We start from the raw sequence: 22,596 nt of genomic DNA, 5'->3' as shown, positions 1-22,596 counted from the left end.
TCAAATGCGATTCGGGTTAATAATAAACAAAAAAAATTATGAAGCCTTTAAATAATCTAAAATGATAACAATCCAGCGGGAGTTGTCCATTCTTTTCATTTCCGTGTTTATTGAGTGGGTTGTGTGCACGGTTTTATATAGTAAATTCATCCACAAGTATGACAAGTATATTACATTAGTCCGTTTTTGTGGGTAAAGTGGATCTTATCCCATCTGATTTTGAGCGAAATAAAGTTTGTGTAGTAAAACTATGACTGCGAGAAATTGCGTCATACACACTTGCGTAATCCACTATGGGGGGGGGGGGCATTTGTTTAATCACAGAAAGTAAAACAGTTATTTACAAATGGGATACAATGAGAAATTAATATTATCTTCATATTTCCAGTTGGTTAAACGGACGACACGCTTTCTCCCCCTTCCGCACATCGATGGAAACAGCATTAGCTTTCGTTGGCACGCAAAGGACGTTCAACGTCGTTTACGATAATGCTTTTGGATAAATGTATTTCTGTTTTTTGGATTCTTGATTGTGAGTGGGTTTTATTTAAGCGATATAAATGCATTTCAAAATGATACACGTTGCCTGGCTGTAATTTAAAATTGTTAAAATTATAAACGTATGCAAAAAAAGAAAATATTCAACTATTACATCACGAGGGTCTCCCGCTGGAACAACATGTTGAGTTCATGTGGTTTGGACGTACTGATCGTCCACCAATCGACGCTGCGCATTCTAAGATGCCGAACGCTGATTGGCTGAAACAGACCAGCAGAACCGGCGTACATACAAAGGCTCATCCCCTTCGTGCTGTCATTTCCAGTTCAGGGCTTCTAACCGTGTGACGCGCACCGCATAGCTATGGAGAACCGCATTGAGGGCGATCGGGGCGACATGTTCAACAAGCCCTTCAAGTCGTTCGCCACCGATGCCATCCACGTGGGTCAAGAGCCGGAGCTATGGAACTCCAGGGCCGTGGTGCCGCCGATATCGCTCTCAACCACGTTTAAACAGAGCGAACCAGGAAAGCATTTTGTAAGTACACGGTAATTGATCAAATTATAATAGTGAAGGTTCCAATACTATACTCCTCTTTTCTAATTTGCAAAGGTTTATGGTGGGGTGAGGGTTAATGAGGTTGCATCATATTCTTAGCTTCTTGGGTTCATCTCACGTGGTTGTTTAATAAAAAAATAATTATCATAGCTCCGCCAGTTATGAATAAGGTGATGTGCAGAGAAATTTGTCTTTCTTGAATGCGTACTTTAAACATGGGCCAAAAGTAAAACATATATTTTTTTCCTTTCAAGTACTGCCTGGCATCACGGATAACTCCAATATGTCCGCATCTCTTTGATGAAGTGATGAAACGCAGCAGTAGACACAAACACAAAAAACATTTAAAGGGCCAAATTCTCAAATCCACTTCTGCTGGCTTTACGACCTTTGACATTGTTTTTGTCCACTCTGGTATGCTTGACCCCACAAGCGTGCCCCCGTTTAACATGGGGCACACATCCTATAGATATTGTCAGAATGCCTATTATTTGGCTTTTGGGTTAATGGCTGAAGTCTTTGGACTGTTTAGTGTATTTAGACTAAACTGGTTTATCTTCACAAATTATTCTACACACATGGTGCTGTTCACAGGAATGTTTACCTGTTGCCTCAAAGCAAACAGTAACCCTGATGACGTGAATCCATGTTTGTAATATGTACAGGTGTCCTCAGTTTACGATAACCCCCATTTGCAGTGGGATGGGAACACGCTGTAATCCCGTGTTTTCCAAACTGGGTTTCCCAGAACCTTAAACTGTCCTTGAGCCGTATCATTAAAAAAAAAAATGCCAGAAAAAGTTTGCCATATCATTTGATTCAAGGAAACTAACATAAATACAACAAAATATAAATACTCCTTCCTATCTTTGTTGGGACACCGCTGTAGTCTATGCCAATCTAAAAAAAGCAGTAATTACAGTGCGTATCCATTTAAAAAAACACTTCAAGGCCATATATATTGAAAAAATGCAAAATTCTTTTACGGGGTAACATTTGAATCTTCTCTTTTTTTTCTATTTTTTGCATACATTTATAATCATAAACATGTTCAATTGCAGCCATGCAACGTGTATCATTATGAAATGCATTTCTATCACTTAAATAAAACACACTGAAAATCAAGAATCCAAAAAACTGAAATAAATGTATACAAAATATCGTAAAGTGTGGCGTTATGAGACTCAATTGTTTTACCTTCAGTGATTAAAGACTTTTTTTTCCCATTGTGGAAGTGGGTGTGACACTCATTCCATTTTTTTTTGTTTTTTTTTAAGTCAAAGTCTGCTTTATTGTCAATTTCTTCACATGCCAAGACACACAAAGAAATCGAAATTACGTTCCCACTATCCCACGGTGACAAGACATAGTACATAATTAACATACAAGTAAACAACATAAAAAAATTAAAACAAGACGGCACAAACAATGAATAAAGAAGAGTGATGAATAAATAAACAAATAACATAATAAGAGGAGCAAAAATGGAGCAAGTGTGCATTCAGCAGACAGTCAGAATATAGCGCATAATTACAGGACGCTACGCAGAAGGCGGGAGAGAGTTCAGGATCCTAACAGCCTGGAGTACGAAGCTGTTGGTGAGATTACACTATGTATAATGCAATCTCCTTGATAGATTACACAATTGTGTATGATTCAATTTCTCAAAGTATTGGTGACTACACAAACTAAATTTAGCTTAAAGTAAGTGTAAGGGGGGGGGTTAAGCAGAGTTTCATAACTTCCTTTGTAATTATTACATCTGGATAGAAGCAATAAAAATACCTTGCATACATTACTTATTGTAAAAACAAAAAACAATGTCCTTCACACAATGGCTGTGAAGAATGTTGTGACTGTTTTTAATTTTTAACTGGGGTCCAACTTTGTCTCTCAGAGTTGCAGCAAAACCTGGGGAGAATACATTCCTGTGCCTACTTTTGAAAAAATTAGTACAGGAATACATTGATCTGCTTTATCCGCTGACGAAAAAATTCAACTTCCAGCTTTGTTGGACCTTTTTTCTCTCTCACACAGGGCTACGAATACAGCCGCAGTGGAAATCCTACAAGAGATTGTCTTGAGAAAGCCGTGGCAGCACTGGATGGGGCAAAGCACTGTAAGTGCAACAATGTGTACAATGTAAACTTAAGTGGAACATCCAAGGATGACCACAATTCATTTAAGTATGCTTTTTATTTTAACAGACGCGTTTTATGGAAACCAGCTAAATTAAAATCACAAGTTGCAATGTGTGGTGGTGGTTCAAAGTCGATTTTCGTCTGGGTTTAGATGAATGTAGTAGCATTTCACTTAGAGGTGCCACTTTATTAGAGGTGATTAAGACTTAATTTACATTTTTATTATTATATTGCTGCAGGCCTTGCCGTGGCTTCAGGGCTTGCTGCCACAGTGACCATCACTCACATGCTGAAGGCGGGAGATGGAATCATCTGCATGGATGATGTTTATGGAGGTGAGTCAAGAGAAAATTAGAGTTTGCAAAGTGGTGACATTTTACATTTTGTGAATCTACAAGGTACCAACCGCTACTTCCAAAGAGTGGCTGCTGAATTTGGGCTGCAGATCACCTTAGTGGATTGTACCAAACCAGAACTACTCCAAGGAGCTCTGAAGCCCAACACAAAAGTAAGTGCAGAATTTTTGTTTCCATTTTGGTCACCTTCCAAAAGACCTAACAAGTTTGAGATGTTTAAATAGCTGTTTATTTTTACTTGCAAGAAGGGCAGTTACGTACCTTTGTTTTCCATTGCTTGTGTCATTTGCTTAGCATTGTAAATAAGCACATTGTTTTGCCAAATAGCCCTTATCGTGTTGTTGTGGCTGTTTTTGCAGATGGTGTGGATTGAGACGCCAACCAACCCCACCATGAAAGTTGTCGACATCAGGGTTTGTTCCGACTTGGTCCACAATCACAACAAAGAGATTGTGGTTGTGGTAGACAACACCTTCATGTCTGCCTACTTCCAGGTGTGACACTTGCCACGCAGTTCACTCAATTTAAATTTCAAGTTGTATTCATATTTACTTTGTTTCTTCCCTCAGCGCCCTTTGGCTTTAGGGGCGGATATTTGCATGTACTCAGCCACCAAATATATGAATGGTAGGTAAGGTTTTTCTTTCCATTTTACTCATAAAGGGCCACTTTATGGGGCAGTTTTATTTATTTAGTTCTTTTTTCATTTGGCCCCAGCATTAATGTCACTCACCCTATCTGCATATATTACTATCAAATATTTGCTGACTCACCTAAATGTCCTTTGGGTTGATCCACGTTCTGTATAATCGTCAGGTCACAGTGACGTGGTTATGGGCCTGGTGTCAGTCACACGAGAAGATCTGTATGAGCGACTGAAGTTTCTGCAGAATGGTGAGTAAAAAGAACACATTGTACGTTAGGGCTAGTGTGGCCAAGTGCTCAAGAACCTAATTCACACTCGCAATTGCCGTATGATTGAGTGAGGCACCAAAAGAACAGTTTGTGTCAAATGAAGAGGAGACGATTTGTGAATTTTAAGACCTGCAATTATGGTTAACCCAGCATCATGTGACCTAGTGAAACATTTATGGGAAAAAAATAACTTGAAAAGCTGTTCTGTTGTTTCCCTCGACAAAAGTCAATGTCCAATTATGTGACCCAGTGAAACATTTGAGGGGAAGAAAACCTTTGAGCCGTCGTGTTGTTTCCCTTGACAAAAGTCAATGTCCAAAAGCTACCATGTCAAGGTGGTGCTGGTAAAATCAAAATCGGTTAGTGATTCACGATTGTATTTGATGTACTGGAATGGTTTGATGGTGGCTGTGAGAACACAACTGAAAACATCTGTCAAGCATCAAATGTGTTTAAATATCAGCACAAATACAATCGAATGAAAGTGGCTTTTTAGAAACTGGTTTGTGAAAGTGTTATGTTTTCATTTTAGCTCTAGGGGGCGTGCCATCCCCTTTTGACTGCTACCTGGTCAACCGCGGGCTGAAGACATTGCATCTGCGCATGGAATGCCACTTCAAGAACGCCATGGCCGCAGCCAAGTTTCTCGAGGGTGATACAAGAGTGGAGCGTGTCATCTACCCAGGTCGAGTGCGAGAATCATGCAGCTGACACTTTTGTCTACTTTATTGACAGTTACCTCTTTTCTTGTCACAGGTCTGCCTTCTCACCCACAGTATGATGTGGTGAAAAAACAATGCACGGGATGTCCGGGGATGATCTCCTTCTACATTAAAGGAAAACTCCAAAATGCCAACAGCTTCCTCAAGAGTCTTAAGGTAAGCCACAAAAAAAATCGAAATTGTTATGTAGGCGTTAAACACAATTGCCATATTCTTCTGTGATGTCACCGATTGTCTTCTTTTGTATTCAGGTGTTTGCCGTGGCCGAGAGTCTTGGTGGTTATGAAAGTTTAGCAGAGCATCCGTAAGTCCTTTTTCTGTTTTATATTTGTTCAAAGCTCGGCTGGCTAGTTCATATGCTTCCGCTGGAAAGGGGAAACGGCAGAGTCAGGCAAAACGCCTCAAGAGGGCAGCAGAGATCAAACCATAGATTTTTAGGGTGCTTCCGCTATCCTTGATATATCTATTTTTTATATTAAAGCATGAGCACCTACACTTAAGTGATTCTTTTGCTTTTTTCCTCCTTTTACTATCCCTGATGTTTATTCCTAATAATTACCAAGTAATCCTTTGAAATACTATGTATAAAATAAGGCTACACGATTGTATTTTACCATATTTATCGGTCCTGAATAGTGTTTGTGACCCTTAGTTGCATGAACCCTGGGGTTGTAAGTTTTTGTTGTGTTCGCCACACAGACGGCTTTGTGTTGATGAAGCAAATGGTTCACCCCAAAATATCTTATTCCAACACAGGGCAATTATGACTCATGCTTCAGTGCCCGAGAAAGAAAGGATCATCTTGGGCATTAGTGATACTTTGATCCGGCTCTCTGTGGGACTGGAGGACAAGGCGGACATCATTGAAGATCTGAATCAAGCACTTGCTGCTGCTTTTCCTAATGTAAGTTTCGAAAGGGCAACAGCAGGTAGCTGCTAAGTAATTTTTATAAAATCCAAGGGATTTTATAGAATCCCTCAGATTTTTGCCCATCAATTAGTTAATTGTTTTATTTTTGTTTTTGCCAGGGGAGAAAGTACTTTGCCCTCATAAAGGTTCCCATTGGGTGTAACTTGTGAATTCAATGAATTTGTAAATGTCACTTAAAGGTTTGGAAAAGCATTGCGCACACTTTTTAGTGTGTTTGGCTCCATACCAAGACAATACCAACTTATTGTCGGATGTTTTACTGCCAATTTTTATTCTGACAGTAATATAGTGTGGCACAAGAGAATTGCTCAGACTTTTTTTATTCCGGTTAGGTTGCATTTGCATAATTATCTGTTAGTAGGCAGAATTTGTTAGGCCCATAAAAAGAAATGTGCGTCTGTCAAGAGACCTTTATTTTACAACAGAGCCAAGAAAGGACGAGGAGGTTTGACAGGAATGGACTTGCTTTAACGGGAATAAAAAGGACAAAGAACATACATGAGATATAGCTTTTTATACACATTCAACCAGAAACTGCATTTCAAATTATAGATTTGATGCAACACAGCTTCACTAAACACAGTAATTATCAGTGAAAACGCATTCTTGAGTTTTTTTTTTTCTTACGCTTAAAACTAACCTCAAAGTGTACACTTGTACTTTTGAATACCAAAATGAAAAAAAAGTCAAACGTTTGATTAAAAACTGCACTACAAAAGTGAAGATTAAGCACAAAGCTAGACGTAGATATTACGTCCGAATTAGCATTTTGCATTTAGTGACTTGGCAGACTCAATTCATCACCACATTTGTCAAATTCAGAATAAATGAAGGCTAGAGGAAAAACGTGATTGCGTTACTTTGTTGGAAGCTGTGGTCTATCCATGCAGCCATTTGCTACCACAGAAACTAAATGCATTTTCTTTACACTAGTCTATTTTCTGAAGATTCTGATTCAGTTTGTACTCAGAAAATCCTTCAGAAAACAAATTTCTCTTTCTCCTTCCATTTGTAGATTTTTAGTCCATTTGTACTACTCTTTATTTTAGCCCCAGTGTTGTATTTTTATCACAGAAAGACATCAAAGTCTTTGCAAGGCCAGCAGATGGCCCCTCGACAAGCGTCTTCCCGGAATCCTCCTCACAGGTTCTGTGATGGCTTTGATTTTTTTTTTTCCTCCACCCTCCTTTTTAACATGCTGCAGTGTTGCGCACTATTTCATTTTGCATTACTTTGTTTGTTTGGAATTACAGCGGAACCTCAGAAGTCCAACAACGCAATCAGTTTCGGACACTAATCACCCTACCATGTGAAACAATATAGATGAAAATGTTTTTTTTTTGCCAAGTTCAAGATGTCACCTTCATTATTGATTAATTATTAGCTGTAACGGTAATCGTCTCACATTATTCCCCGATCATTTTAGTCAGTTTCAATAAGGCACGACCTTTTGGGACGTTCCAATTTTGAGGTTCCACTGTGCTTGAACCACCTTCAAACCAAAACATCCATGCAAGAGATAATTTCATTGCCCCATCAATTACACAATTGCTTGGACCTCATTTGACACTTTAAAGTAGAATTTAACATATTCAAACGGCCTTAAGTGAGTTGATTTTGGCTCTTTTATTGCCATTTCCCACTCGCTGCCACACTGCCAGGAAATAAAGTACATTTCCAGGAATTGTCCTGCTGACGCTCTCATGCAGCAGACTTCTTTGTAAGACCCCGGCTCTCATCAATACTCAGTATTTGCTGAGTCCTCACTAGCCCATTTGTAGCAAATGGGAATCAGATTGGCACATATCTGTGGTTGTGCGAGAAGACTGCACCTGTAATGAGCGAGGCGATAAATTGAATCATACCGCGTCTCAGATTGAAAAAGTCGAGCATCCTAGTTTTTTATTTTGAGTCTCAAACTTGGCTGTTGCTTTATGACTTGGAGCTCTCAATTTATAACTGACTGGCTATCACTGTGGTGGGCCGGCTGTTAATCTGCATCTGATTCACAAAACACGTTCACCCCCCGCCTTCACTCATCAACCAAAGGCGGGAAGGAACATTATCATCATTTTTTTGTGTATGGAAAAGATCTCATTACCAGCATCTTATTAAAATGTCCCCCTGTTGCTTTGTGGATGTGTCTTATTAATGGTTGCTGGCTTCTATCCATCTCTATTCTCTTTTTTTCTTTTATAGAATCCACTGAAGAATTAAAAGTGTCTGGAGGGCTTGCTCTTCGAGAACAGCAGCAACTGTTGAATACCAACACGGAGTTAAGCGCACAAACAACAAATGTCACTTGTTCTTCAATAGATACAAATATTTTCTTCCTCCATCCTGAATGTATCACTAACCACACACGTGCTACGATGCTGACTCCGCTACGAGTAAAACAAATCTCCATCTTTCCTGTCAAGCACCTGATTAAAGACCGCATGGCTTTCAATGAATCACAATCATCCCCAAAACAACTTTCTGCACATTCATTTTGAAATGTGTGTGTGCAAGAATGACATGCTATTCTTCATTTGACTCAGTCATGAATGTTACATGGGTTTTATTCCATTTAATAAAATATTTGCTTATTATATGAATAATTTCTCATTATGCAAAATTGGACATCCTTTGAGTAATAAATCAATATCAAAGAAATAATTCACAATGTCAAGCGCCTAAACATTCTTTGCACACAACTGTGAGGAGAAACATTAGCTATGCAGATGTTGTCCTGGCTAGTCCACTTTTATTACAATTACCCGTAACTATTGAAGCAGGTGGTGACAATAACATATTGCCATCAAGCTATTATTTTTAATGTGGAATTACATATTCTTGTTTTAAAGAAGTAGTCTGTCACTTACTACTGGAAAATATCCTGCATCAAGAGGCTTATGTTATTTCCTTATGCTTAAAAGGGATAATTGGCAGTAAGAGTCATTGAAGGAGCAACAATCTATTTAAATCAGTTTTCCGTAACGTAACAGTCTGCGTGTGACTCACTTTCTATCAGACATCTTCCGGGACAAACACAAGGAGACTGAATAACTTAGCGAGGAATTTAGGCAGATGGTGTATGTTAGTTTTCTCAGCATATTTTTGCTTCCTTTTACTTTCCAAATACGTCATTGTTAAGTTCTATGATGACTTTGCATACTGTATAAGATGTGCCAAAGGATGAGCAATTAATGATTTAAAAAAATAAGGATTGTAAGTCGTTCTAGCTTCAGGTTTCTGATGATTTGTGATTTGAGGCAAATGTGAAATGTTTAAATGATCAAACAATTCTGCCAATTTTTAGCCTATGTATGGATGATGGCGAGGAGAAAATAAACATGAATATGATCATGTTTCACGTTGACATGGACTGTTCATGTAATAAAATAATTTAAGGATACTCTGAAATGTTTTTTGTGCATTGAACTTGCAAAAGTGCAACATGGTGAGCCAAAAACAACCTGATTTAGACTACTAGATAAAAGTAAGTAGTCATGTTGTGACTGTGAGGAATTTTTTGGGTGTTTGTTTCAAACAGTATGATTCACTACATGAGTTATCACCGATTAAAACTGTAAAAATGTGGAGCCAAAGTCATGACTATAAACAAGCAATAGTTGTGAGCACCAGCTGTTGCCTAACTGATGGACAAAGTAGCTTCATGTGCTCTCCATCACGCATGAGGTCAAAGATGACACTTGCATCATCCACTGCTTGGGATAAGAGATTTGTGAAACTTTGGAGGTCAACTGGTGAGCCAACTTGCTGACAACCTGCTCTAAACGGGGCTGTTTGGGGAGACTGCTACGTCTTGTAATGATTGATCATTGATGCAATTGAACTGTTAATTTGTAGGGTTAGGTGTCACGTTATAAAGTATTCCAAATCTTCACTGTGGTAATTCTGACCTTTTATGCTCAATGTACGACTGACATGAGTTGAAACCACACAAGAGTTACCTAAAAAAAATCTTCACATTTTTCCTCATTCAGCTTTTAACCCATATGGTTTCCATAGCGACTAATGTAAAAATTCCCAGCCTACTGGTCGTCTTGGTGAATATGATGCGTGACCACTGAGCCCGTTACCTCTTGTTCAAACGGTACTATTTGTCCTCAGGCTACAAATCGGGAAGCGACAGTATGATGCGTATGCACTGTGGATTTTTTATTATCCATGTAAAATTACAGCGAGTACACAAAGCGTTCATAAAAGACCGCTTTGTCGTTGATTGCATGCCCATCTGGAACCCAACCCACTTGAGACTTAAATTACCATTCTACAGCATGCCATAATTTCAGTGCAGGTCTATATTTGCTCAAAATGACAAAAATAACCAATGATGCACAAGATAACAAATATAGTACATGCTGTACATGATCTCATATGTGCATATCATGTTTACTGTCAATGTCACTCTTTTGGTTTCTCTTCACACCGTGTTCAAAACCACAGGCTTTGGCTCCAAAGCTTTAAAACTGCTCATTGCAAATTGAAGTGACATTAATGGAAAAAATTGCCAGCTAAACTAATTTCTCCTGAGAATGCACAAACGTACCTATTTGTACGTCTGTCCAGGCTGCCTCTAATGTGCATGACAGGTATAGATGTAGCAAGAACAATAATTACAGATGAGAAAGCTTTCCAAAACACTCTGCTTCCTGGAAAAGTAAAAAGAAACATAATTAACCCTGTATTGAGTGAGAATTATGTCAATTTCCCTGCTTTTTCCAGAACAACAGTGGTTCGGGGTTCTCACTTAAAAAAAAGAAGTATTTTCTCCAATATACAACAGTCCTTGTAAACTGTTGTTGTTGTTTTGTTTTTTTTAAATAAACACTAACGTCATAATATTATCACCAATAACAAAAGCAAATGAGACCCATGACAAGTAAGGTACCATATTGAACTGTATTTGCAAATAGTATCATGTTCAGTTTGATTTTTCTTTTGCCTGTAAAGAGTCCATTTATGGAGTCTTGAGGTTAAACATGAGCTGTCTATAGTTGGAAAAAACAAGTGATTTCGATGAAAAATCAATCCCAACGTTTGCATAAACATTGGTTAAAATGGCCAGTAAAATCTGGAATGCAATTTTGGAGTGAAATTTCATTTGGACTGCCTTGGAGAGTAAATAAAACATTGGTGTTCTAAGCAACAGAAGATAAATGAGTGTCTTGAGGAGGGGAACGAGTTGATGATAGAGATGAGAATTGTAAAGAAAGACCTTAAGACCGGCAATCCTCCAAAACTTGAAAGATTTCTGGATTGTGAGACAAACAATAACATTAAATATTCAAGAAAGAAAGATGTGCTCATGATCCCAACATACAAGCTCATCCGAGAAACTTCTTACGTACGGCTGCATACTGGGGCCTTTCTTCTCGGAGAGCCTCATTAATCTTCATCAACATCATGAAAGCGGTTAAGGTAGTGACACAAAATAAACAGTGGAATCAGCACATAAATTCATAATGGGCAATAAATACTGCACATGGACCAGACATAGATCATGTGTTTTACTGCAAATCACACTACAGGGACTGGAAAAACAAACAAAAGTTTGTGGTGAAAGCCTGGAAAACATCACAAGAACATTGCAAAGGTTTGGAGGTGTGAAATTGTTCTTAATGTCCTTAATAAATATCTGCTCACTAACTGTGGTTAATGTTTTTGATTCCTGGGTCACAGTTGACCTCAAGTGGATGCTTATTAACTTGTTCTTTGTAAAGAACTCTCTTCTAAGAGAAATAAACGTTTTTTTTTTTTACAAATTACACGTTGCCAAGTAACGGTCAAAACATGTTCGTTTTTCTATTAACACAAGGTTAAAATCTGTGTCTGGAGTGGCACAGCATGACAACTTTTCAACGGCAAACAAGCATGGGAGCTCGCCAAGCAGAAAATTGCATCTTGTTTCTCAATATTATAACCACCACCCCCCATGTATTTTTTCCTTCAAGTAATCATTACACCACATGCTCGCACTGCTTTCCAGAAACAAAACCGAGCAAGAGGTACATGTCAGACGAGAGAAGAAAATAAAGTGACTCCGGCATGAGGTCGTATGAACATGGAGTAGATTGATGCTTGAGCGAGTTGAGCTGGAGGGGATGTTTCCCCTGCTCCTAACCCAGTGGAGGTGAGCTTCTGCATCAATTATTCACACACCGAGCGAGCGACTTCTCTCTTCATTTGTACAACTATTTGATATGTTTGCTTAAGATGGACATTGTTGCTATCAGAGACGTATTAAGTCACAGTATGACAAAAGAGGAAAGGCAGAGGACATTCTGGTCCTGGACTACTTGGCTGCATATTGAGAAACACATGTTCTGGGCTCTTTTGTTATCGTTTGGATAGTCTGTCTCTTCCGTTTGTCATCAATTTCCCTCCCGCTGCCACATCCAGGGACGGTGTCTGAAATTTTGAAATAATATGTCTTGTACTTTCCGCATTATAAGGCGCACCTGAAAACCTCCAATTTTCTCAAAAGCCGACAGTGCGCCTTATAATCAGGAGCGCCTTATATATGGACCAATATTGAGCCACTACAGCAGGTGTGTCCAAAGTCCGGCCCCCGAGCCAAATGTATATATTTTATATATGGACAAAGTTTTAAAATGGGCCATTCATTGAAGGTCCGCTTTATAATCCGGTGCGCTTTATACATGGACAAAGTTTTAAAATGAGCCATTCATTGAAGGTGGGCTTTATAACACGGTGCGCTTTATAATCCGGTGCGCTTTATAGTGCGGAAAATACGGTAGCATTGCAGTCACGGGAGAATCAGGATTCTAGGAAATGGTCTAGCCCTCACTTTTAAAATTCTTGTCTACAAGTTTCTTTCGAATCACCTGAGATAACACTCGCCTTGGCGGAGCGCCTATTGAATTTATAAACAGATTATTTTGTTCAGACAATAAAAATTTAAGTTGCTGACTGATTGCATTCAAGCTTGAAGACACTTATGATGCACACCTCAGTTTAATTTGTACGTATGTTAAAATTAATTTCCACTGTTTCTCTGGGTACCATCATATTTTTCCATTTCAATGAGTTTTTTTTAATCTGTTGAACCACAATTCAAAAACAATGTCTGATTTTTATTGGTTACATTTTATTACATTTTTAGGGTAGCAGATAAACTGCATGGAGCCTATCCCAGCAAGATGCAGCCTTCATCCCACACTTGTTGCCAGGCAATCTCAAGAAATATATAGACAAAGAAGCATTCACATATTTGAAGGATTTATTCTTCAGTTAGAAATTCACAACTGACTTCTTGACAGCAGACGTGCTAATGCGTTATGTGTTTCCTGGAATAAAGAAATACCTTCAATTCATTCATTCTTAGCACAGTGCAAGGCTTTTCTGGGTGTTAAAAAGTCTCAAATGAAGCCTGGAATCAACATTTCTACCTTTTGTTGGCATATTATTAAATAAGGGATCAGACATAACCCGCCTCTGACCAACATTTCAGTCCCTTGATAGAATATCCGCCAATGTATTCTATTCTATGATGAAACTGATGTAACTTTTTTTTTTTTAAATTATCATAGATTTTCCATGAAGAACAAAGGGCTTAAAGAAAATCCTTGTGGGTTGAGACCCTGATTCAGTGAAGCAATATCTTTCCGAGGCTCAGCGAAGTGATGCTTTGTTATGCTGAATTCGTGACAATCTAGGACCCAAAAAATGTTAGGCTACTGATGTGGCAAAAAATATTTTCCAACAATAAATCCTGAGGGACGAGGATAAGAGCCCAATTACGTTCGCTCCAACCACTAACGTGTCTAGGTATATCAGTGGCAATGTTTTATAGCTGAGATTGGAGTGATTCATATCATGGATCTTTTGCAGCTGATGCAGTAACTCAGTCTCAGAAACAACTTATCTGTGACTCACATCATAATTAATTTATATCTCTGAAACGTAGACCACGAGGAAACAACATCTAATCTCTCCAAACACTTCTACTCTCTTGGAGTAATCTCCTTGAGTCGTTGAGGGAAACTCAAGCTTTTTGATGTTGGTGAAATGCAGACCTTGATTTCACATTCATCTGTTTTAGAAGTAGAACATGTAGATTTATGAGTGTCGACAGTAAATATTGCAAGTTTACTGCAACATCTTTGTCAGCAAAAGCAAAACATGATCAATAACATAAAACAAACTTGCTACACACAATGTCAAACTATGGATTTACACAGTGCATACCCAGTGATGTGTTTCTTTCTATTTTTTAGCCAAATCTCACTGTTTGAACAAGAATGCTATGGCACTTTGATAATAAATGTGATGCAGCCTTTTTCTGACAGCATGAAACAGGATACTTGTACTTCTGGAGCACGTTAGGTAATACAATTTTCAGCAAAACAGAAAAGATGTTTGCAGTCATAAATTTGTACTCAGTAGTATAGTGGCAACAAAGCAATAAAATGAATATATTTTCTTAGAGGCTTCACCAAGTTCAACATACTCCAAGGTAATCTTTTGAAACCAATCAAAAGCAACCAACAAGAGGAGCTGCACTCAGCAAAGAGCGTACACCAAGGTGAAATATTTTCGAATCCGTATCCACATAAAAGGTTATTTGCTAAAACGTTGTTAGATTGCTAAAAGGACTTTTTTTTTTCTTATGTTTTAGAAATTGTTTGGCAAAGTCTCGAGTTGTTTTTATAGTCCCCGGTGTTGGCGAGCCAATGATGTCACAATTCAAGATAAGAAATGGACCCGCCATAATTGATTATGTAAATTCAAGCTCTGAGACCAGATCAGTAGAGGCAAGATTGATTTGCGATAGGTTGATTTGCAACTTAATGAATACACAGAGCCTTAAATCATCACACGTGATATATAACAACTAAATACCCCTGTTTATTTTGATCCGTGGCCTATTAGTATTTAGATAAAAAATGCAATTCATCATATCATGAAAGACTTGCTGTTTAAAGTGTGCGATCATACTGCTATTAGCATGACCATTCGAGTGAGATATGCTTGATGGAATGCAATCTACACATTAACCTGTTGACTCCCAACAATCTGAATACATAAAGCGCTTTTCCCGCATGGGACGGATGATGTAGCAGAGCCACTTTACAAATATGAAAGTCACACTTCATTATTGCTGGATTTGCATTCATGACACAATCTGACAGCGATAATTTACTCATTATTAGTCGGAGCGCTGCATATTCTGCTGGACAATGTAAGGTCTGATTGACTCGCTAAAATTTCAATACATATTCCACAACAGTGTAGATGCCCATTTATCGCGTTCTTGTGTTCATTTCAAGCTTTGTGATTAGCTTCAATTTAACATGTTCTCATAAGACAAAACCCAATAAGGTTGCAGTGATAACATTCGAATGGAACCCAGTAGAACACAGACTTCTCACAAATCCTCAGGATAAAAAGCAAAATTCTGCATCTGGATCAAAACCACAATGTTCATCCTTTTTGGCTCGGCTCATAACCAAGCTACACACACAAAATCTCATCCAAACTGCATTTCTGACTTTCTGAAGTATGCTGGTCACAAAAAACTAATCTAGAGAACTTTAGTATTGTAGGTCAAGCTATCCCACTTTGTGCTTCAAGTTATTTTCCCACAGAAAAAACGACCTTAAATTTTTTTTTAACTCCTGGCGGACCAAGGGTGTTTTCATTTACATGCCACTGGTGCACCTGACTATTTTGGACATTAGACAAGCTTGGAGACTGTCAAATTTGTGGCGCAAGTGGTATAATTTGATTTTGGTAAATTTGATTAAGACACAGGCCGACAGAACAACATATGAACACGAATGATCGGGTTGGGAGCCGGCCTCCATATGCCTACTTCACAGTGGTGATCTGTGATCACGTTAGCCAACTTTAAATCACCCATTTCTAAGTGAAGACATGCAAACCTACAACTACACTCCAAATCACTAAATCCAATGAATTCTTCATCTTCAGTGTCACATTTAAACAACTCCTCTAACTAAGTAGAAGATGAGGCGCTTCCTCTTCTACATGGCTTACGTCAGACTCATCTAGCTGCAGTTCCAATTATTCCACAGGCCTAGAGCGCCCTCCTATCGTTTAGTCTGAAATGATATAATGTATTAATAATTTCACACATAAGTCGCTCCTGAGTATAAGTCGCACACCCGGCCAAACAATGAAAAAAAAACTGCAATTTACAGTCCGAAAATACGAATAAGCAGCTCCTAAACGTTTGTGTTTGGCTCCAAGGCAAAGCGATTGCTTCTACAATCGATCTGAAAATGAAGGAGTACGATATTTGTCTTCATGGAGCCAATTTTCAGCCTGAAAAAGCCCATGGGCCCTCGATGACACTGTATGTCTGTTCGGCTCTCAATAATTTCATGCTCCTCCTTGCCGCGATGCACAGCACTGTGCTAAAATACAGACGGGAGCGCAGCAGCCCAAACTGCCGTTGCTGCTGGTCGAGTAACATTTGATGTGCACTGAATAAGAACCCACCAAAGGCAATCATCTTAGGTTGGAAGATGATTATTCTGAAGTTCCTCCTACATGGTATCAGATTCAGGCAATAAGAATGTCATGATTCAGAATATCCAAGCATCTCTTTGATGAGATTCCTTGGTGTGCACAATATACTCAACAGCTGTTCAGTCGGATTACTATATGTTCTCATTACATAATAAATAGAACAAGATTAACATACACCAGTTGGAAAGACAACATTATAAAATGACATAGCATTTCTCAATGTTTCTTATATGTTGTGATGTATGTTTGATATAAAATGGCCTGAAACCAGCATTGTTTTTCAAATGATATCATTAAAAAAAAAAATACGAATTATGGTCCGTATCAGTTCATGCACTCTTATCCGAATAGAGTGGAATAATACTGGGAAACAAAAACTGTGTTTTCCTGAGGCCCTTCCTTGGCTTATTCTAACCATCTGTCGTGAAGTTCGGGAACGGCGGTTAAGTTAAGTTCAAGGTTCTGCTTTGAGCTAATTTGTTTAAACAGAAGCATGAGCTCCTCAGTGGTGCAGCTGGTCCATCTGTCCAGCAGGCAGGTAACGTATGGGAAAGGGCACTAATCACCACAACATTTACACTGCTTACAGTCACCATTTATTATGGTCCATCAGGGCTTGACTGCTAATGTGCAGTTAGTGCTCGCTAAACATACGAGCTAAGAATCTACACCCTGGGTAATTTCAACACCAAAGTAGAGCGCAACAATACACTTTTAAAGTATTTGGACAGTGACAGTGAGTTTCTAGGATTTCTCCTTTAAACATCACAATGGATTAGAAATAAAACAATTGATAGATTTTGGATTTTTATTTGAAAAGGTTTTTAAAAAATATATATTTTAATACTTTGACCTTTTCTTCCGTCCAAATTCTGACATTCTAGAATATCACGTTTCCATAGATAAAACTAAAGCAAAAGACTATATTGATATTTTTTGCACATTAAAGCATAATGATTATGCCATATGATTTCTAGGTCATACTGAAATAGAAATGCCTGTTATTTCATTTTAATACTTTGACCTTTTCATCTGTCCAAATTCTGACATTCTAGAATATCACATTTCCATAGATAAAACTAAAGCAAAAGTCAAGTCAAGTTTATTTGTATAGCCCTAAATCACAAGCAGTCTCAAAGGGCTTCACATAGACAAAAAAATTGACAATTATTCTAAAAGCATCCCCTGATCTTAAGTTCCCAAAAGACTATATTGATATCTTTTGCACATTAATGCGTAATGATTATGCCATATGATTTCTGAATAAGTAATACTGAAATCAAATATAATGCCTACAATAGATCCCCAATAATTTAGGGTCCCTGAGCCCAATCACAAGCCATTTGAGAGGAGGATCCAATCCATAGAAGTCCAATCCATAAAAGAAATCAAATCATGCATTCTTCTTTTCCATTCTGTCTCGAAAGGCATGAGCAAACTCAAGCAATTAGCGTCTGTTTGGTGTAGTATTGCCTCATTGGAATTCAGTTCAGTCTCAGGTCAAAAGCATGAGACCTTTTATTCAGTCACTGTAAGGCGCTGATGCCAGGAAGACCTACTATGGCTGTGTAACGAGGCAGGAAAAGACACTTTGAGTACTTGTGGGAGAGTCATCGGAAGAATATGAAACCTTTCCTTTTCTCAACAACAGCAAAAAATGCAACAAAAAGAAATGCAGTGTATGAGGTTTAATTTTATAGTAGGTTATTTATTTATTTATTTGCCCCGTTAAATACAGTACTTCCATGCGCTTGGTATTGATTTTGCGGTGTGGCTACAATGACACACTGAGATGTGATGAGAATATTCCAGCGATCATTTGCTAATGGTAGAAGCCAATGGCCTGCTCACTTCTTAGTATAATTGGTTTATGATTTACGGAATCCTGTGACTCAATAACGCTGTTTAATGGAAAAGCTAGCGCTCTCGGATCAGCACTGCGGTCAACTTTGATGTGCCAAAGCAGTTTCATTGCAACTTGAGTGCATAGTTTTTGGTTCGGGCCTTTATTGATTTACTGCAGCCACTTGTCCATTAAAACTCAATTTGAAAAACTGTCACATGTCCCTCTTGTTCTTTGGCATACTGCATTGTGATTAGCTTCTTGAAGGTCAATACGAGCGTCGTCAAGGTAAATAGTGTTGCTATGTGACGCTCAAATCCAGGGGTCCCCAAACTTTTTCCTGTGAGGGCCACATAACCTTTCCCTTCTCTGATGGCGGGCCGGTGGCAGTTTGTAACAGAAAAAGTGCGCCGATCGTAGGGGAGCTTAAAAAAATTATTGTTTTCCAGAAAGCCACACATAACCAAATAACGGTTATTTAATAACCCTTTCCAGGTTCTTTACAGAAAAAAAGTCAGGAAACAAATAATAACACTATTAATGAAATAAATAATAACTAAACCCTCTCTGAGTTCTTCACAGAAAAAACAGGAAATAAATAACTAAATAACTCTCTCTGGGTTCTTCATAGAAAAAAAAACATGGAACATTAACTTTCTGTTGTGCCATGCACAATCTTAACAGATAAAAGTTCAGCTCAGTTGTCAGAGCAGAACCTCTCTGACACATATGAGCAGTCTCTTAAAGTTCTTGTGTTCCTTCCTTATAATCCTTTTGTAGGTTCCAGTAGGCTTGTAGACACTGCTGTCTTTTTTGTTAAAGTTTGATAGTGCGTCATAGTCTGGAGTAAAATTTGTTGTGGCAATTCTTAGGCGAGATCCGAGGTGTTGGTCCGTTTACCTCGATCTGTGACGGGTAGATGTTGACGTTCATGTGGCTGAACGTCACGTCGCGTACGTCGAGCCAAATTGGCAACTCTTTTAAACGCTCGGCACTGCTTTACTTGGGCGACATTTTAACGGAAGGATTCCAGGGGAAGGTTTGTGGGTGGCTTTAGCGCAAAACTGCATCTGAAAGCTCAGCGCGCAAATTACAAGAATGCTGTCGTCACAGCCCACGCTCTAAATTCGGGACTGATACAAATAGAGCGCGAGTGCGCCATGTCCGTACACGCACTTGTGAGTGTGCACCGAGCTTTCTGACACGGCTTCCGGTAGTAAATGCGCAGGCGAGCGCTTCCCCATCTACTGGGGAAACGCAGTCATTGCAGGCAAAATGACCAAAAAAAAAAATTTAATAATACAATTTGTTCAGGGTTGGCGGGCCAGATTAAACGGTCCCGCGGGCCGTATCCGGCCCGCGGGCCGTAGTTTGGTGACCCCTGCTCAAATCCAACAACGTGCAGACATTGTCCATTAGCAGCCAAATTACGAAGGCCGTGGGGGAGGTATTACAACAATTATGCTGATTTTAATGCATTAAGTAGGTAAGTGCACACTCGTTGTGATATCTTTTTGCGAGCTCAGTTCAAATAAAGATCCTTGTGCACAAACAATGATGCATTTAGAGTGCTCCTGGGAAGAAGAAAAAACCTACAGAGTTACTGGAACCTGTTTTGCAGAGCAGATAAATAGAAACTGCTGCTCAGATAAATTAGCCAAAGTGACAGGTCACCCAGGACTGAAGGTGAACCAGATCCTGGCTTATTACACTCCATGACTCTTGGCTCTGCCGAGCCATTAGACACCAACTTGTCAATTGGGTCGTTCTTTTCTTTGGACTCCCAGAGAAAGGGTGGGATCTATAAACACACACAAACAAGGTTGTGAACTCGTTTGATGACTTTATTGAGCCATCAATAAGGAGAGATCAAATTTTCTCCCGTGACTGAGATGCAGACGTTTGACATTTTTTTGCGTCATCTAGAGGAAAACTCTGTGAAAGTCATAAGCACAACAAAAAAAATAGGATGAGACACACCTTACTACTGACCTTAAAACATTTGCTTGCTGTTTATCAAAAGTTGCTCTTTTTTATCTTTTGGCAAACCAAACTGATGTTGATTTATTTATTTGTACGTGTGTGTGTGTGTGTGTGTGTGTGTGTGTGTGTGTGTGTGTGTGTGTGTGTGTGTGTATCTGAGCCTGTTCTAGCTGTCTACATGGTCACAATATGTCTCTATTCACGTTTTTGGCTTGAGGAGGAGGCAGAGCCAGATGAGTGGGCTGAATGAAATTAGCCCGTTTCCTTAATTGATTTAAATTATCTTCTCACATTCCCAATATGCGGTTTTGGTAAGCAGGAAGGAAGAGAGAACCACCATTAAATGGGGGTGGGAAATGTGAGGCTTCAGGAGGATTTAAAAAAAATCCCCAAACTGTCAAAGTGGAGAGAAGAAAATATAATTCCATCACACATGAAGACGTCTGTGATTATTTGTAACTACTGCAAAATCCACCCATGCAGATCTCACTGTTTTCCCTTTTGGCCAAATTGTGTAAATGTTATCTGGCTGTTCTAGCGGCAAGAACATTGGACGAAAAGAACTTTTGCAATATTTTCTGCAGTAATTTGGTGGACGAGTTGTCGGTTTTCAGTTTACATATAAATATTGCAAAGCTCCTCAACCCCGCAATTTTTTTTGCAACAATAAGAATGCAACTATAACCACCACAATCATTATTTATAACCCTAGTAATAAAGGAAGAGGTAAAGACCTAATAGAAGATTACACATTCTAAACGGAGCTAAGAGCTCATGTATGAACATCAGTGTTGACTTGCCAACACTGAGTTATACAGCAATTTTCCGCGGCCTGTCACTTCCTGTTTGCACCCTCACAAATATCAGATTAGGCTTGTACAATTCAATTGCGGCAGACTGTTCCTTCACAGTATTCTTTGCCATTGTACACAGGTTCATGAGGGAATATTAAATTTTGCTTTACAAATTTCATCGTCGCTTCAGTCTGATGTCAGGAGAGAAAAAAACACTGCATACAAGAACAATTATAACTTGAACAGCAGCCACTGATAACAAAGTGAATTAGAAAAAAAAAGAAAAAGTAATATCAACGGACAAGTTGAAAAATGTGGTGTAAAACGTTTAACGACCTCATTCAGGCAAGATGCAATCAGAGCACGGACTCTTTCCCTTGAGTCAGACATTAGGCTATCATCTTTATTCTACTCACAAAATTTCCAAACTCCTCACAAACAGTTATAGCACATTCAGATGGATTTAAGATGGCACACTTCCACCAAGGATACTGTGTAAGCTGAGATGGCGCTGGGCCATATTCATCCTCACAGACCGAAAATGCATTCTCATCCTTTGACGAGACACGTTCAGCTAATGGCTTCCAGTCACTGATTGTGCAGCAAAGTGCCACAGTGGGAGAGTGCCACCTGTTTTGAAGCAGTATGAACCTGCCAAGATAAGGTACCTTTTGGCCTTTTTCTTCTTGACTGGGCTGAATAAGTCAACAATTTACCTGCTGAGTTTCTGCTCATAGCTGATTCCTCTCCAACTTAATACTATCCCAGCCAGACTTCAATGAAAAGTGTACTGTACACCTAAGCCAGGGGTGTCAAACTTATTTTTGTCGCGAGTCACATTGTACTCATAGTTTCATCTAGGCTACACAAAAAACTGATGAATTACTAGTTTTAAAAGTCAAAGCTGTTTAAATAAGAGGAAAGCTAATAAAAAAATTCTAGCGATTATCTATTTTTTAAAAGTGAAAGCAATTTGTAATTTTAGTATTGACACATGAAGTCAATGCACAATTTGTCTTTGCGGTCCACATAACATAATTTGGCGGGCCGTATCTGGCCCCTGAGCCTTGAGTTTGATACCCTTGACCTAAGCACTTGGGCAAAAACTGTATAAATAAAGATGTATTGTATCATATTGCATTATATAATATCATATCGCATCGCATCATATTGTATTATTTATTCTCATCTTTTGCGACTCTTGCACAAACTAATTTAGCGATTAGCATGACTTCTCTATCTTCTGTCGATCACATGATCAAATGCTGTCTAAATCACATATTCCATCAAAAAAAAAAAAATTACAGCCCTATAGCATAGGCCAGTAAAC

The 22,596-nt window shown here is 38.8% G+C and overlaps 1 protein-coding gene across 2 annotated transcripts; it reads left to right on the top strand.

Moving 5' to 3' along the window:
• Positions 1-799: 799 nt before the first annotated feature.
• On the top strand, positions 800-9,519 carry LOC133167553 (cystathionine gamma-lyase-like). 2 transcript variants are annotated; one of them, XM_061298453.1, is made up of 12 exons: positions 800-1,036; positions 3,095-3,176; positions 3,438-3,533; positions 3,597-3,706; positions 3,914-4,048; positions 4,124-4,181; positions 4,371-4,448; positions 5,002-5,154; positions 5,226-5,347; positions 5,443-5,495; positions 5,948-6,120; positions 7,197-8,212. In XM_061298453.1, the coding sequence occupies exons 1-12, from the start codon at positions 863-865 to the stop codon at positions 7,433-7,435; spliced, it is 1,473 nt and encodes a 490-aa protein (XP_061154437.1). In that variant the 5' UTR covers positions 800-862; the 3' UTR covers positions 7,436-8,212. The 2 variants fall into 2 exon arrangements, with proteins under 2 accessions (XP_061154437.1, XP_061154435.1); XM_061298451.1 differs by lacking the exon at positions 7,197-8,212 and adding an exon at positions 8,322-9,519 and having other exon boundaries at positions 803-1,036; positions 5,948-6,095.
• Positions 9,520-22,596: the final 13,077 nt, after the last annotated feature.

Source organism: Syngnathus typhle, linkage group LG14 (assembly GCF_033458585.1).
Source record: "Syngnathus typhle isolate RoL2023-S1 ecotype Sweden linkage group LG14, RoL_Styp_1.0, whole genome shotgun sequence".
Classification (NCBI taxonomy): Eukaryota; Metazoa; Chordata; class Actinopteri; order Syngnathiformes; family Syngnathidae; genus Syngnathus; species Syngnathus typhle.
This window is presented reverse-complemented; position numbering and strand designations above follow the sequence as displayed.

Coding starts and splice junctions, on each gene's coding strand:
- LOC133167553 (XM_061298453.1), top strand. CDS start 863: ATGGAGAACCGCATTGAGGGCGATCGGGGCGACATGTTCAACAAGCCC. Junction 1,037..3,094: donor GCGAACCAGGAAAGCATTTT/GTAAGTACACGG, acceptor TCTCTCACACAG/GGCTACGAATACAGCCGCAG. Junction 3,534..3,596: donor CATGGATGATGTTTATGGAG/GTGAGTCAAGAG, acceptor TGAATCTACAAG/GTACCAACCGCTACTTCCAA.